The sequence below is a fragment of the Macrobrachium rosenbergii genome, chromosome 12 (genome assembly GCF_040412425.1).
Source record: "Macrobrachium rosenbergii isolate ZJJX-2024 chromosome 12, ASM4041242v1, whole genome shotgun sequence".
Taxonomy (NCBI): Eukaryota; Metazoa; Arthropoda; class Malacostraca; order Decapoda; family Palaemonidae; genus Macrobrachium; species Macrobrachium rosenbergii.
Window position 1 is genome coordinate 67,515,370 of NC_089752.1, and position 15,537 is coordinate 67,530,906.

Consider the following 15,537-nt stretch of genomic DNA (forward strand, 5'->3'; position numbering starts at 1 on the left):
AAATGGCAGCCATTTTTCAAGATGGCCGCCAAAATAACCACCCGAAGATGTTTTGCTTAGAAATATTTGTAGTTGTCCGAATTGCATGATCTGAGTGTGGATTCCTAGGTTTTTAAGCCTGCTGATGTACATTTTCTAGTTTATAACATGATTAAGGCACTGTTAAAAGGAGTGATTGTCGGGCACTACCAAGGCACATTGGTGACATCACTGCTGTGAAATTCAGCATGGGGTTCAGTGTCAGCTAAGTAGGAAATTTATGTTGGCATCATACTGCAACAACCTACTAGTATCCCAAATGCTGCCTAATCAACCCCAAATCAGTTAGGCAGCAACACCTGAATGGACAGGACGTGCCAGCGCGGGAGAGCCGAACCAAGGATAGCAGGGTTTTAGTTATCTGGATGGTGTGCAGATCACACAGGACTTATGACACTGGATGAACGACCGGACTAGGTGTATGGCACAGTGCAAGAGCCTAGTTGTATCCCATAGAGGAAAGTGCCTATGGTATATTACAGGACATAAGGAGGCATATTATACTATTACATGCACAGGGTGGTAAAAGGATAAACCCTCAACCCTGAACGTCATCGTAATCATGGATGCGAACTCTACTGGACGATCATGGAAAACAGACTGGACCAAGTGTTGCCTATGTCAGGAGGTTACGAAAGAAGATCTAAAATCTCCCCAGGCCAATCCTGCCAGAAGAGGGGATGATGGATATACGAACCTGGCAAAGAATATTCCTCTGTTTCACTTTCTCAATGCGCTACCAATCAAGCTAGACCCTGCAAGACTTGATGAAGGTTCTGGGATAGAGCAAACGTTGAGAAAAAATAAGGCACAATATTATGAGAGTTGCAGGCTTTTGTTCAACAACGCAGTTACACAGAGCTAAAAAAAGAGCAAGTCATGTAGGTACTAGTGATGAGGGTAGAAGTAAGATTCCACGAAAGCTCCAAGAAACTAAAACAAAAGAATGCTTCTTCTGCAAAACTGAAGGAGGGGAGCTAAGAGAAGCAATGACAATGCAAATGAATAAGAAAATAAATGAATGTGCCAAAACACTCAATGATACAAATCTTCTTGCCAAACTAAGTGCAGGAGATGTTGTAGCCCAAGAAGTGAAATATCACCCTGGCTGTTTGGTGGCATTGTATAACCAAGAACGGGCATACCTAAAGGTGCGGGAGCAAGAAAAAGCACAGGAACACTGGAAGAATGCATATCCAATTGCTTTCTCTGAACTAGTCACCTACATCTGCGAGATAAAAAATGCCAGTGAGAGGCCACGGATTTTCAAGCTTGCTGATTTGACCAAGCTCTACAAGCAAAGGCTGGAACAACTTGGTGTTGACTCGCCTGATGTTCATCCTACTCGACTCAAGGATCAGCTGCTTTTGCACATTCCACAGCTGCAAGCTAATCGCCAAGGACGAGAAGTTCTGTTGGCTGTTGAAACTGACGTAGGTTCAATCCTATCAGAAGCATCCCGTTATGGTGAAGCGACCCATCTAGCAAAAGCCACTGGGATAATAAGACAAGACATGCTCCATCAGAAGTCAAATTTCAGCAGCTATTTTCATGACAAAGACTTAGAACAGGCTGTGCCACCATCACTGCTTCAGTTTGTATGCATGATCGAACATGGTGCAGACATCAAGTCCCAACTCCATCATGGAGCGTCAAAATCAGACTTTGCCCTATCACAACTTCTACAGTACAAATGCTTCGCCAAATACAAGGAAGGAACGGATGTCCACAGGCATTCCAAGGACTGGGAGCCACATTTTGCAGTCTACATGGGCCTGTATGTGTTTGCCAAGACGAGGAAGAGACAAGTAATTGAAATGCTCCATGAGAATGGGCTCAGCATATCATATGACCGAGTCCTAGAAATCTCAGCACAGTTAGGAGAAGCAGCTGTTGCACAGTATGTGGAAGATGGAGTAATCTGTCCCCTAGTCTTGAGAAAGAATTTGTTCACAACTGGAGCAGTTGACAACATAGATCATAATCCGACTGCGACCACAGCTAAAACATCTTTACACAGTACAAGTGTGTCCATTTTCCAGCATCCAAACACAGGAAATCCTGGTGATGAACGTGAGCCACTCAAACTAGATATAGAGTCAAAAATGAAGGTTAAAAAAGTTCCAGAGCTTCCAGAAACATACACCAATATTTGACCAACATACATCACCAAAAACCCCAATCCTCCTCCAGTTGCAAGCCAATCCTTACCAGCACCAGAGTCAATCAGGTCACATTTGAAAGAAGAATATTCTTGGCTGGAGGAAGTTTTCCTCACTGAGAATGTGGCTGATGCAGTCAGCATCACATGGTCAGCATATCATACAACACAGAAAGGGAGCCGTCCATTGAAGTGAACATATCGGCAATGATGCCTATGTGGCGAGACCAGGCACACTGTTGCAACTATCAAGCATGCCATGGAGCAGGTCCGTGATACAGAGGCTTTTTTGAACCCACAGCAGACACCTGTAATTGCTGCTGACCAACCGTTGTATGCTCTGGCGAAACAAATACAGTGGAAGTGGCAAGAATATGGAGAGGACAAGTTCGTTGTCATGTTCGGAGGCCTTCATATAGAAATGGCTTCACTGAGATTGATAGGAACATTACTATGAGACAGTAGGTGGACCAGTGCCATTGTGGAAGCAGGGGTGGCCTCATCTGGTACATCAGAGTCTTACCTGTCTGCATCCAGTGTCGCAAAGACAAGACAAGCACACCAAATTACAGCATGCAGCTTGTACAAACTGATGAAGAAGGCATATCATGATTTCTGCTCTGAAGAGTCTAGCACATCAGAAATAACCTTTGAGGATTGGTGTGAAAAATGGAAGAAAGAGAGTCTGCAGTTCCAATTCTGGAGTCTGGTGCTGGACATGGAACTAACGATATTCACCCCCATCCGCTCATTCAGAGAAGGAGACTTCAACTTGTACCGTGAAGCACTTTCAGAGCTGATGCCGTACTTCTTTGCAAATAACAATGTTAACTATGCCCGGTGGATCACTATTCACCTCCGAGATATGATGTCACTCCAACAACAACATCCAGACGTGGCCAAGGAGTTTCACAATGGTAACTTCGTCATCCACAAGTCGAGAAGAGAATTCTCTGGCATGGCGATTGATCAAGCGCACGAGCACAGTAATGCAGCGATCAAAGGTGACGGAGGAGCAATTGAGTTGGCAGAAGACCCTTCAGCACTTCGTAGGTGGATGGTCGCTGGACCTAAAGTTAGTCGTCTACTAGCTGGTTACGAGGCCATGTCTGGTATGAAGGATGCAACATACAGCAGCAGACACCGAGTGCCCAGAAATCGTTCTTTGGAAAGGTGAAATCACTCTCTGCAGTGATGCAGGAGATGGGTAACCCATTCCAAGAATCAGCAGACCTGATGGTGTTAGATACAAAGAACATTGCAGACCCAACTCTAGCTGAAATGGTAGCTACACATCACCGGCAAGGCAAACAGCAGTTCCTATCATTTATGAAAGGGCCAGAGGATGAAGCTGAAAGTCTTTTCTATCATCCAATCAAGAAAAACCCTGTTCCATTCTTCGAAAAAGAACAGGCTGAGGGAATTTCTAAGGAGAAAGTCCTAAAAGATGACTGTCAGTTATTCTCACAACTGTTCATCTCAAGCCAGAATAGACAGTGTGACTTGCAAGAATTCTTCAAGCACGAGAATCAGTCATACCCTGCATCTCTCAGTGACAGCGGCAAGCTTCATATGTGTCAGAAGTCACAGCTGGTTGAAATTCTTGAAGCGCAAGTGAATGTCCTAGTAGGAGAACCAAAGGGAGGTACAATCATCATTGACGACTCAGCACTTATCAATGCCTCACCTCCACGTACTTCAAAGACATTTAATGACTATGCCAAAGAAGACATCATCCCAAAGGTGGAATCCTATGGTGCTCGGTACAAGCGGGTGGACGTAATCTTTGATGTATACAAGAAATCAAGTCAGAAATCAGAGAAGAGGTCAAAAAAGGGAAAAGGAATGATTTTGGTATATAACAAATTGTAAAACGATCAAAGCAACACAGAGAAAATATTATCACAAAATGAAGCATGAATTCGTAACACGCGGACGTAAAAATTTTTTTTTTTTTAAATTCACCATAAATCGAAATATTGTGCTAGAGACTTCCCGTTTGTTGCAAAATGAAGGTAATTGATTGAATATTACTAGACTGTAAGTGTTTTAGCTTACAATTCAGTTTTCAACCATTTCGGTCGAGTTAAAGTTGACTGAAGGTCAAATTTTTTTTATTTATCATGATTTATATGAAAATACTTCAAAACTGATAAAAGCTACAACCATGAGTTATTTTTTGTTGTATTCTACATGAAATTGCGCACATTTTCATACATAAAACTTTATGTAACATTAGAAAAACGGTGCAAACATTACAACAAAGTGACGAAAGAATTTCTGAGATTTTCAGATGTAAGGAAAAAGTTTTTTTCAAAAATTCACCATAAATCAAAATATTGTGCTAGAGACTTCCAATTTGTTGCAAAATGAAGGTAAATGATTGAATATTACTAGAATGTAAGAGTTTTAGCTTACAATTGCGTTTTTTTACCATTTTGGTCAAGTCAAAGTTGACCGAAGGTTGAAACTGTGGCACATCGTGATTTACTGTATATGAAAATATTTCAAAACTGATAAAAGCTACAACCATGAGTTATTTTTTGTTGTATTCTACATGAAATTGTGCACATTTTCATATATAAAACTTTATGTAACAACTAATATAAAATGGTGCAAACATTACGACAAAGTGACGAAAGAATTTCTGAGATTTTCGGCAGTTACTGTGCATGGACGTAAGGAAAAAGTTTTTTTCAAAAATTCACCATAAATCGAAATACTGTGCTAGAGACTTCCAATTTGTTGCAAAATGAAGGTAAATGATTGGATATTACTAGAATGTAAGCGTTTTAGCTTACAATCGCGTTTTTCGACCATTTCGGTCGAGTCAAAGTTGAACAAAGGTTTAAATTTTGGCACTTATCGTGATTTATATGAAAATATTTCAAAACTGATAAAAGCTACAACCATGGGTTGTTTTTTGTTGTATTTTACATGAAATTGCACAAATTTTCATATATAAAACTTTATGTAACGGCTAATATAAAATGGTGCAAAAATTATGACAAAATGACAAAAGAATTTCTGAAATTTTCGGCCAAGTTACCACGCGGACGTAAGGAAAAAGTTCTTTTCAAAAATTCACCATAAATCCAAATATTGTGCTAGAGACTTCCAATTTGTTGCAAAATGAAGGTAAATGATTGAATATTACTAGAATGTAAGAGTTTTAGCTTACAATTGCATTTTTCAACCATTTCGGTCATGTCAAGGTTGACTGAAGGTTGAAATTTTTTGTAGTCGACGTACAGTACATCCACTCGGCACCCGACAGACAATTTTAGTCGACGTACGATACGTCCAGTCAGCGTTTAAGGGTTAATATTAAAACCAGTGAACTTGCAAAAATACAAAATAAAGTATGTATTTCTAAAATTAAAGAAATAAAAAATTACTACAATCAATATGCTGTACCACTTCTGGTACACTTCTTCAATGCTTTGAGATGGCTGAATGTGTAAAGCACACCACTCAACTTGTGAGTATTACCACCTTATTTTAATGTTAATTTTTAATTTTCAAAATTTCGCTAGTCAAAAGTTGGAGTGCCTTTGAGGCCGATGCTGGGAAATATGTTAATTTCTTATGTTTTACCTATATTTTTTGTCTTTGTTTTGTTTCCAAATTTAAGCACTCATAAATTCACTGTTACTATTGGAGTATAGCAGAGTAGCTTAATCTACACACTAGCCATCTGGCTAGTACAGTTGGTAACGTGTTGGCCTCGTAATCTCGGGGATCAGCATTCCCTTCCCTTCAAGGGGTGGATAGTGAGACTGTCTACCGGATGGTTACTGCATGAGTGATGACATGGTGGGGGGTTGGGGTTACCAGGCTGACATCCGCCCGAGAGGCAATAGCCTGTGGGAGGACTGAAACCATCAAACTTTTTCAACTTTAACTTTACACAAAGGAGGTCCAAAGTAGCAAACTGGTCCGAAGAGGTACTGAGGTGTTCAGAGCATCTTCACAAGCAGCCAATGAGAGAACAAAACTTCCATGTCGTCATCATGACATATCTCTATCAGCCACTCATAGGTGATCGACAAAATAATACTGTATACAATGCTGTAGCTTTTGAGCCAGTAACAGTTGCAAAAGCTCCCAAGCAGAAGGGTGCTCTCCCAGCAATGAAATTTCTGACACAGCCATGAAGCATCTCTATCAGCCACTCACAGGCGATAAACAAAATGCTGTTGTACTGTATAGGATACTGTTTCTTAGGAGCCAATAACGGAAGCAAAGTTCACAAGCAGAGGAGTGCTCTCTCAGCCTTCCCCCCAAAATGCAATTACTGCACAGTACCCTGGTCTCCTTCCTCCCCAATACCCCTTTATCAGTGTGCTACATGAACTGTTAACTGCATTACCATCATGTTCTTTCATCCGTGCAGCATGCAAACCAGAGTTCTTTAAATTTTTTGTATATAAATCCACTTACATATTGTGGTGGGTTGCAGTTATATGCAGATGGTGCACAAACAGATAACTGAGATAATAAATTTCCATTATTGTCTCTTATGATGGAGATTCTAAACAGAGAATTGACAGATTCTCTATGAGACTGTGAAAATTTTTCAGAATCCCTGTATTTAAACAAAAGATGATCAAAGGACAACAACAAAAATCAAGAAGTTTCTTGTTTAATTAATACAACAAAACACAAAAACTCACCTTGGCTGTATATCCAAAAATATCACCAATGATTCTCATAGATGGTTCTGGAGGGTATATGTATGTGTTGCGCACCATAAATTCTTTCAAGATGTCATTCTGTATTGTTCCTGAGAGTTGTTCCTGTTTTACACCCTAGAAGTATATGCAGAATATAAGTAACACATAAAAGCAAGGCATCATTATTTAATACAGTCCAAACATCATACATAGGTGACTAACATAAGGAAACTTAAGGCTAATAAAACTTATAACAAAGGAAAACTTTAAAAGATTCATATCTCATAAGCATAAACCCGTAACTTACTTATGCTATAAACACCCCTGATGTTTCAGGAGGCATATGTGCTGTGTGACTCCCATTCTTCTTCTATCTGTTAGACAAAAGACTGTTTAATATGTGGACATTTGACGACCATATATGTAGGCATATGATTGATGGGGTTCTGATGAACAGCATGTTTGGTTGCTTGGATAACTGTTTCTTCCACAGCAACTAACACATTGCCAAATAGGACTCTGAGAGGTGATCCCAATGCTGCACAATCTATTTGGTGGAATACAGTACTATCCTTTTGTGGGTCAGAAAAAGTGCCCGTTATGAAGTATGAAAGCATTTCTTTTATAACATTCTCAAGAATGTCAAAGGGTTCTGCTTTTGAGTTATACTTATCTGAAATTATGTTCACAACAAGGCACATGAATAAGTTTCCACTTCCACCACGTCAAAGTTGTAAATTAATTCACTGAGGAGTTTGAGTGAACGGTATCCTCGTAAAAACTTACATATAATGTCTCTTGTAAAGTACACTAGCTACTTATTTATGGGTTTGGGTTACATACAAAACAATTGGTCTTAAGGGACAGCCACACTTATGGGTTTAACAGCCTCACAGCAGTATTCTAGGCTATAGTATCCAACCATTGCCAGAGCTTGAAAGTGTCTTGAGCTTTATTTTTAGTATTCATTAGTCTGTTCCTTTTCTGTTTCAATTTGTGAGGTATTTTTCTTAGAGACTGGAACTGTTGGCTTTCACTAAGGGTGTGAATTACTTTTCTTAAATGATCGCCTTTTTGATTTACTGTACTGGATTGCATCAGGGTGGTTCTTTAACTGTTTCACTATCTCTATTTTCTTTTTTAGAATGCCACCCCAGACATTCCCATACATCTAGATATGCTGATTAATTCATTCCCCAAAGAGGGGAAAGGTGAACCTTTCTTCTTTCATCTTGGAGGCAAACAGAAGGTCAATAAGAACCTGTTTCAATTCCTGCATCTTGTCTCCCCATAGAACTTCAATTTCAATTCTTTATAATTCTGGTTAAAAGATTTTGTTGGTGTCATGCAGAAGAAAAAAGATGATCAAGTGGATCAGGTGGTGCAGGTAAGTTGGCACATGTACTTCCATCTCTTTCTGTCTTTCTGTTCTTGTTAGATCCAAATCACTCTTTAGTGTGTACACCTACAGGATTATACTCAGGATTACTATTTTTTTTCCAGTTTTCACTTTTGTCTCTCATTCCTTCTTTATCTGATCAATTTCCTAATGCTGATAACATTCATTACACTAATAGCATTTTCACTGAAACCTATGATCAGCTTTAAGTGCATAAACAGAAACTTATTTCAGAGAACTGCAGTTTCTGTAAGTAATTTCTATTATGCCTCTATTCAATAATGCTGAGCTCTTCGGTCTCTTTGATTTGTTAATATTTGCCATGATTCTGTAGTACAATAATGTCATATTCTTATTCTTAGTGTCAGTGTTTGTATTTAACTAACAAATGCTGTTAGTAAGTTAGCTTTTTGCTTTACAGTTTGTTACTGGCTGTTTTCTGTAGACTGATTTTGTACAACTTTCCTTTAGCAGTTTATATCTGATGTTGTAATGTAAGAAAAATCATAGTTTGTTCAATACAATCCATCAATCATATGATGCCTTATTCCACGTAAAATTAATCACAATTATATCGCTACCTTGAAAAGAACGCATCTGCTTCAACCACCCTGCCTCCTACTGCTGTTCACATCCACACATCTCATTGTGAGACTCCATTGCTTAAACATCTCAGCAGTGCTCTTCCAGATCATCTTTGTGTGCCTTTGTGCCCTCTTGCTCTTGTGCTTAGATTTTTCCAATTTTTGCTCTCTATTCTTGTCCCAAGTTTTCAAATCCTTTACTGGTATGTATGGGTGTTGAAGGGAACCATTTCCCAAGTCTCCTTTCATGATTTTTTTATTTTTGGGTGGGGGAAGGACTTAAACTGAAACTCCTTCTTTGTTTCATACTACAGTATCAGTGTTTATTAAGCCTTCAATTATCCAGAACCTGGCGTGGGAATATTTATAGTCGATCCCTGCTTATTCGCGGTTCAAGATTCACAGCTTCACCTATGCAAAGATTTTTCTGTGGAATTTATCACCAAATTATTCGCAAAACATTTGGTAATTCCCAGCTTTTTTTTCATTGAGAAATATTCACTAATTACTGTATTTTCATGTTATTTTCATGACTAAATATATTTCTCATGATAAAAAATGATTTACTAATTTTCTAACATTAATATTAATGTAACCACAGCAAACTAACAATAAAACATACTCTTTTTTCAATGCATTTTACATATTAAGGTGCTGTAAACAGTAATTAACTTCCCATGGTCAACCCATGTACTGTACAAAGAAAATTGGACTGCTTCAATACTGTATGAGAGAAAATGAATGTACCTGAAAATAAGGGTTACTTGAATAGTTTTCCCACTTAGCTGTAAGCCATATATTTTTAAGGGTACTGTTGTAATATGACTTTGAAACAGGCATGGGTCCAAGTACATGAGACAGTACTTGTGGACAAGTACAAGTACTGAGAAAAAGAGCAAGTACAAGTACAGAAGACTTGCCTAAGACTTAAGTCCAAGTCCAACTACTTGACAATGTACTTAAGTCTAAGTCCAAATACTTGACAATGTACTTAAGTACAAGTACATTTCAGCAGATTTTTATCATTACTAGTGATATGTTTGATTTAAAATCAGTAGCAAATATCTAACAAAAATTCACAACCAAATACTGTATCTAATGGAGAGAAAATTTGGTGTTATACTATAGCAGCCTTTATAAAGAGAAGCCTCCCAAAAGTTATACCCGAGTAGTTCTCACAGTATAAGTCAGTGAACCTTATCCCATAGTGCTGGAAAGAGGTGATGTGATTTTCATATGGTTTAATGAACAAAAGTGATCAAAATTGGTCTACCCACAGGTTAAGGCAAGGACAAAATCTTTTTTTTATTTTCAATTTAATTTTACAATGCTGTTGTTAATATTGTAATACAAAGTAGATTCCCACCACAAAAGAAAAAAAAAAGTGATACTGTTCAGAATAATTTAAACAAAATTATGTTTTTCAGAAAAACTTTAAACAAAATTATACTTTTCAGAAAAGTTCTAAACAAAATTATATTTCTCTTTGATACGATTACCAGTTCTCTACTATCTACTTGTAGGATTTATTATTGCATTTTACAAACATCACAGACTCAAAATTCTTGTCAGTAAGACGACATCTATCTGAGCGAGATACTTTTCCTGCAATACTGAAAATCCTTTCTACTGGGGCAGAAGAAGCAGGGACTGATAGATACTTTTGTGCCATCTAAGCAAGAGTTGTAAATGGTTCTCAGTGGTCTTTCCAGTATGCTAGCACATCTCTCTCTTCTGAAATGCATGGCTGGGATCCTGAATCTGTATTACATCTGTTGATTGTCGAACTGGGTTACCCATAAAACTAAACAGTTTCTTACTTTTTGGTTCAGTTGAACTAGGTCCTGGTGTATCTTCTGTATGGTCTGTGGCAGGATCCATGCTTGCACAAGCTGTAGTATCTTTGGACATAAACTGGGATGCAGTTATGACAGAAGATTTAAGATTCACCTTTTCCTCTTCAGAACACCAATCTAATTTAAATCTTGGATCAAGAATTGTTGCCATTTGATATAATTTCTGTTATGACCTCTTCAATCCAAATATCAAACCACTGTTAAACTTAGATTGCATTTTCTCCAAATGAAAATTGAGCCCTCACACACATGGAATGACTAGGCTAGAGGAAACAGAATTCTGTCTTTGGGCATAATCTGTGGCCTCCTCAAATGGCTCAAAAATTTCTAGCATGTCAATAAGAATATTTTGGTCATAAGCACCAAGCTTTGGTCCACCATTCCCAACTGAGGTACTCTCAGAAAAGATCTGATCATCTTTAATTGCGAATTCCAACAAGTAGCACAACCTGATTCTAATTTTCTTTCTCCTTCTAAAACATCTGTTGCTCTTGTTGATTTATGCACATAAAAACCAATTTTGATGTTTTGTTCAGTATAACATTTAACTGTTCTGCTTCTCTGAAACCATCTTTCACAACCAGTTGCAATGTATGTGCAAAGCAGAAATTATGCTCAGCTGGTAAAACTTCCAACAGTTCAGCAGAATCAGTACCACTACCATCCAAATCATTGAGATCCTCCTCTTCTTCATCAGTGTCATCATTTGCTTCTGAGACAGGATCAGGAAATCCTGGCAGAGAAAATGCAGTGACCATATTAGTAGCATTGTCAGTTATGATGTTTGTAATTTTGGAGCCTATATCAAAATCCTTGATGACCTGCTCATTACTCTTCCATGATATTGTGTACAGTATGGCGTCCATGGAAGCGCTTGTGAGCTAGCACTACATTTTTAAATGACCAGTTTCTACTGTAATGAGCTGTGATTCCAGAGTATGATCTCATCTGATGGCTAGACCAGAGATCAAGTGTTATGCATATGGTTTTTACACTCCCTAGACTTTGTTCAACATTTTCCTTCACCTGTGAGAATTTGTCTTGTAGCAATTTGTTGACTAAGTGCTTGTGTGTAGGCATCTGATAACAACGGTCAGCTGAATTAAGTAAGCCATTGAAGTAAGTGCTTTCAACAACAGAAAATAGCACAAGATCGCACGCCACAAAGAGCACTAGTGCATCATCCTGTTGCTTTTATTGAGCACCATGTGCCCCATGTTTCTTTGGGTCTGAAACTGTAACGAAATCTTCCATGGTTAACTGGCTTGTCCCAGGAGACTCAGTAGTGTTACCACGAGCTATGAATGATGGCTACTGAAAGACTAAACTACTTTACTACAGAACTGATCATGTTGCCTGCAGATGCATACAGGAAGTCAACAGGTTGTAGCAGGTTCATTCTTGAACTGATTGCATGAAAATTGACTGATATTCTGTTGATACACAACAGTAGATGTTAAATAATTTGAATTAAGCTGGGTATATCTTTTCTGGGCTTCGACCTGTGTCAGGCGGTGAAATATCCATTCAGCACATATTTCTAGGTAAATTCAATGCTAAATATACCAGAGAAAAGCTAAATGCAAAGCTGGGGTTACTACCCCCAGTGCGAGCTCCATAAAATGGAGTCGTGTATATGAAAGGGTGAGTTTGTCACTATCACAGGCCTCCGCCCTGTAGACATTCCCAATCTCAAAAGTCCCCGGAGCGAGGTGCCGTTACAACACCCGCACCGCTCCCTGACCATCAACAAACCAGCTGCCATTGTCATTCCATTTTTAGCACGCGTCTCCACTTGTTGTGTTTTTTCTTGTGCGCTATTTTTGGCCTTTCCTTTTCTATGTGATGGCTTCTACACAGGATATGTCTTCTTCTAAGTTGAGTACCATCTCCCCTTTTTATTTTAGGCGGTTGAGGCTCCTTATTTTCCTCCTAATTCAATAATTTGGGGGATAAATATAACGCCCGCCTCGGCCGCCTTGCTACCGACCTCATGTGACTTTCAGTCTCGGTGCGGGTCTTGGTGGGGCTTCGTTCCCCCCTTCTTTTATATATGTTTTTACGTATGTCTTGCATAATTTCATATTTACTTATTATTAAAATTTAGTTCTTTTGTTTTACCCTTCCCTGGGGAGGTGCGGGTCCTCTTGTCTCTAAGGCTACGAGTTTACCCCTCTTGCCTTTGGGATCATTATTCAGTCTTATTTAGTTTATTTTTGCACCCTCACCTCCTCCAGCTCTCGGGTATATTTTCTGAGATGGTACAGTTATGCCTTATAGTTTCATTATCCTGTTTGCGCACGGATGACATAGATATTTTTGGATTATTTTGGTTTACATTTCTCGTAAGGGTCGGCCATTTTACCTTCCGCGCCTCATATCGCGTTTGGTTTGGATCACCCTTCTATATGTGTCTTTTATTATTTAAATTATTTCTTTGTTATACGATATATTATTGTGTGGTTATCTTTTACTGCCTTAGTCAATGGATCCCGTGTTCCCTCCCAGGCTACCTTCCCTGGCCACTGGTCGGCTTCGGCAGGTTAGCCTAGGAAGTTAGGCTACATTGCGGCTCTTGCTCCCTCCTATTACGGAGGGAGGTTAGGTGTGTAGGAGGGTCTCATGTTCTGCGCTTTCCTGATGATTTCGTCTGGTTCAGATGGGTGTTTTAGGAAGGTTAAGCTAGAATAGCGAGGGTATTCTTATTCGTAGCCTACCCCTGTCCGAGCTGTTGATGTCGGGACAGCATCCCAGCTTCGTGAGTTTCCCCCCCTCTCCTACCGCCCTTCCCCTCCCCTCCCTCCTCCATTCCACCCTTGGCTTGTTTTCGTATGCATCGTTAACATGCCAAGTCTTGGGTGCTCTGAGCCCTTCCCATTTCCTCAGTAGCCTACATTCCTTACCCCTTCCTCTGCATTGAGTGGTTCTCCCTAGTTCTCTCTACCCAGGGTTTCCAATCTCTGTTGATCGGCACCCTGTAGAGAACTCGTCTGGTGTCTGGGGGTGCTTCCCCACCCCCGGCCACCATTCTTTGATTACCATTTCATTGCGTCCCTTTGGAGGATTTCATAGTTTTCTTCCCTTCCGTGGTAGTCGTTCTTTCATGATCGGCTCCTCGGGAAGGGGGGAGTGGGCTTTCAGGCGTCCGGGGGGTGCTCTCTCACTCTCTGGCCACCACTAGTAAGTCCCCTCCATTGGCCTATCCCCCTCCTTTCCCTAGCGTCAGTGTGTGACAAGTTCTCCCAGCCAGGGTAGTCGTTCTCTTGGACCGTCACCCCGTGGAGAATAATTACGGTAGCCAGTTAGAGTTTTCCACCTGACTGTCTTCTGTTTACATGTCCGCCGTCTGCTAGTTATTATCGTCCTTATTTGATTCCCCATTCTATTTGTTTAGAACATCATCCTTCTCTCTGGGTTTCTATCTTGACTTTGGCCAGATCTTTTTATAGTGTCTTCCGCCAGGTTGTCGGGCTTCTCGTTACCCTCTTTTCTTGATAACCACTCCGGTGGGTATGGTGTGTGGTCGGACGGCGCTCACCACGCCTCCTCCGCCGTCACTATACTTATGGTGTAACTCGACTCCCCCGGCACCAAGTGGAAATCCTTTTATTTGTTTAGACTAAAGTTAACCATTCATTTTGATTGTTTACTTGTTATTTAGTTTTTGACGCAAGTTCTCAGATGGACCTCTAGTTTCTCCGGACTTACTCCGGCGGTCCCTTTTATTTAGCATGTATAAGATAGTTATACACCACCCTTTCACCGGGATTTCCCGGCGGGGTCTGACCAGACTTTTGCATGCTCCGTCAGTCTTTATTATCTTAAGACTCTACTCCGGCGTGTTTTATTAGCATACTCATGTATCGTCCGTCCACTTACAGATGGTGCGTTGTCAAGAGCAGGGGTGTACGGCGGTCCTGCATCAGGCTTGCGGGCACAAGGTGTGCAGGTCCCACTCCGGCTGCGCTGTTCATGTCGGGGGCCTGATCGTCTGGCACCCCAATGGATGTGAAGTGTGCTACGCTCTGTATGAGCGAGTGTTGGATGAATCGGTAAGCTATAGATTTCCGGTTCATTGTTCTTTCTTGAGTTTGCGTATTTTGTGGATAATTTTATGGGAGTGGGAGATCTCGTTAGTTGACAATCTCCTTCTTTCAGATTGACCGCAGCTCCCGCGACTCTTCGTTGCTGACCCTCAAGACCTGGGTCAGCGGCTTTGGGAGGAACGTCGGGTCGGGGAAGCCCTACGTCTTCTCCCAAGACATTTGTAGCATCCTCTACCCCGGCGCCTGGGTCTCAGCGTCGGTCCTGGAGGAAGTAGCTGCCCCCTTGATCGCTGGGATCCGGGAGATGACACAACCCTCCCAGGAAGAAGTGGCCGTTTGCGGAGAGGTTACGGAAGAGGTTGCTGCAATCAACATCAACCTCGAACTGATGAGCGTAGACCTGGATCACCAAGCAGGTAGGGGGGTAAGTGAGGCAGATGATCTTCTCTTTAGTTCTCCTTCTTCTTCTACTTCTTCCTTCAGAGGGTTTGGGAAATCCTCTTACCTTATGGACGGTTCAAGGTCTACCGTCCCTAAGGTTAAGTCGGTGAAAACAAAGACCTTAACAAAGACCCTCAAAACCCAGAAGGTCCGCTCCGGGGCTCCCTCGAAGACGTCACGGGCTCCTAGTCCCGTGCCGTCTACGAGCAAGGCCTCTTCCTCTGGGAAAGGTGCACGGTCTAAACAAAGTAAGGAGAGTCCACCTCTTCCTTCCTTTGATGCTGAAGCTTTTGCCGAGCTTCTTATGCAGAAGTTAGACAAGAGGGTTGATGACA

General features: G+C 40.6%; 1 protein-coding gene across 1 annotated transcript in view; it reads right to left on the reverse strand.

Annotated features, from left to right (window-relative positions):
* The window catches only part of LOC136843714 (methylmalonyl-CoA mutase, mitochondrial-like), a 418,104-nt gene that overhangs the window by 309,861 nt on the left and 92,706 nt on the right, over positions 1 to 15,537 (reverse strand). The window contains exon 5 of the mRNA XM_067112308.1: positions 6,877 to 7,011. Within this exon, the coding sequence (XP_066968409.1) occupies positions 6,877 to 7,011 (135 nt within the window). The remainder of the gene's footprint in view (positions 1 to 6,876; positions 7,012 to 15,537) is intronic.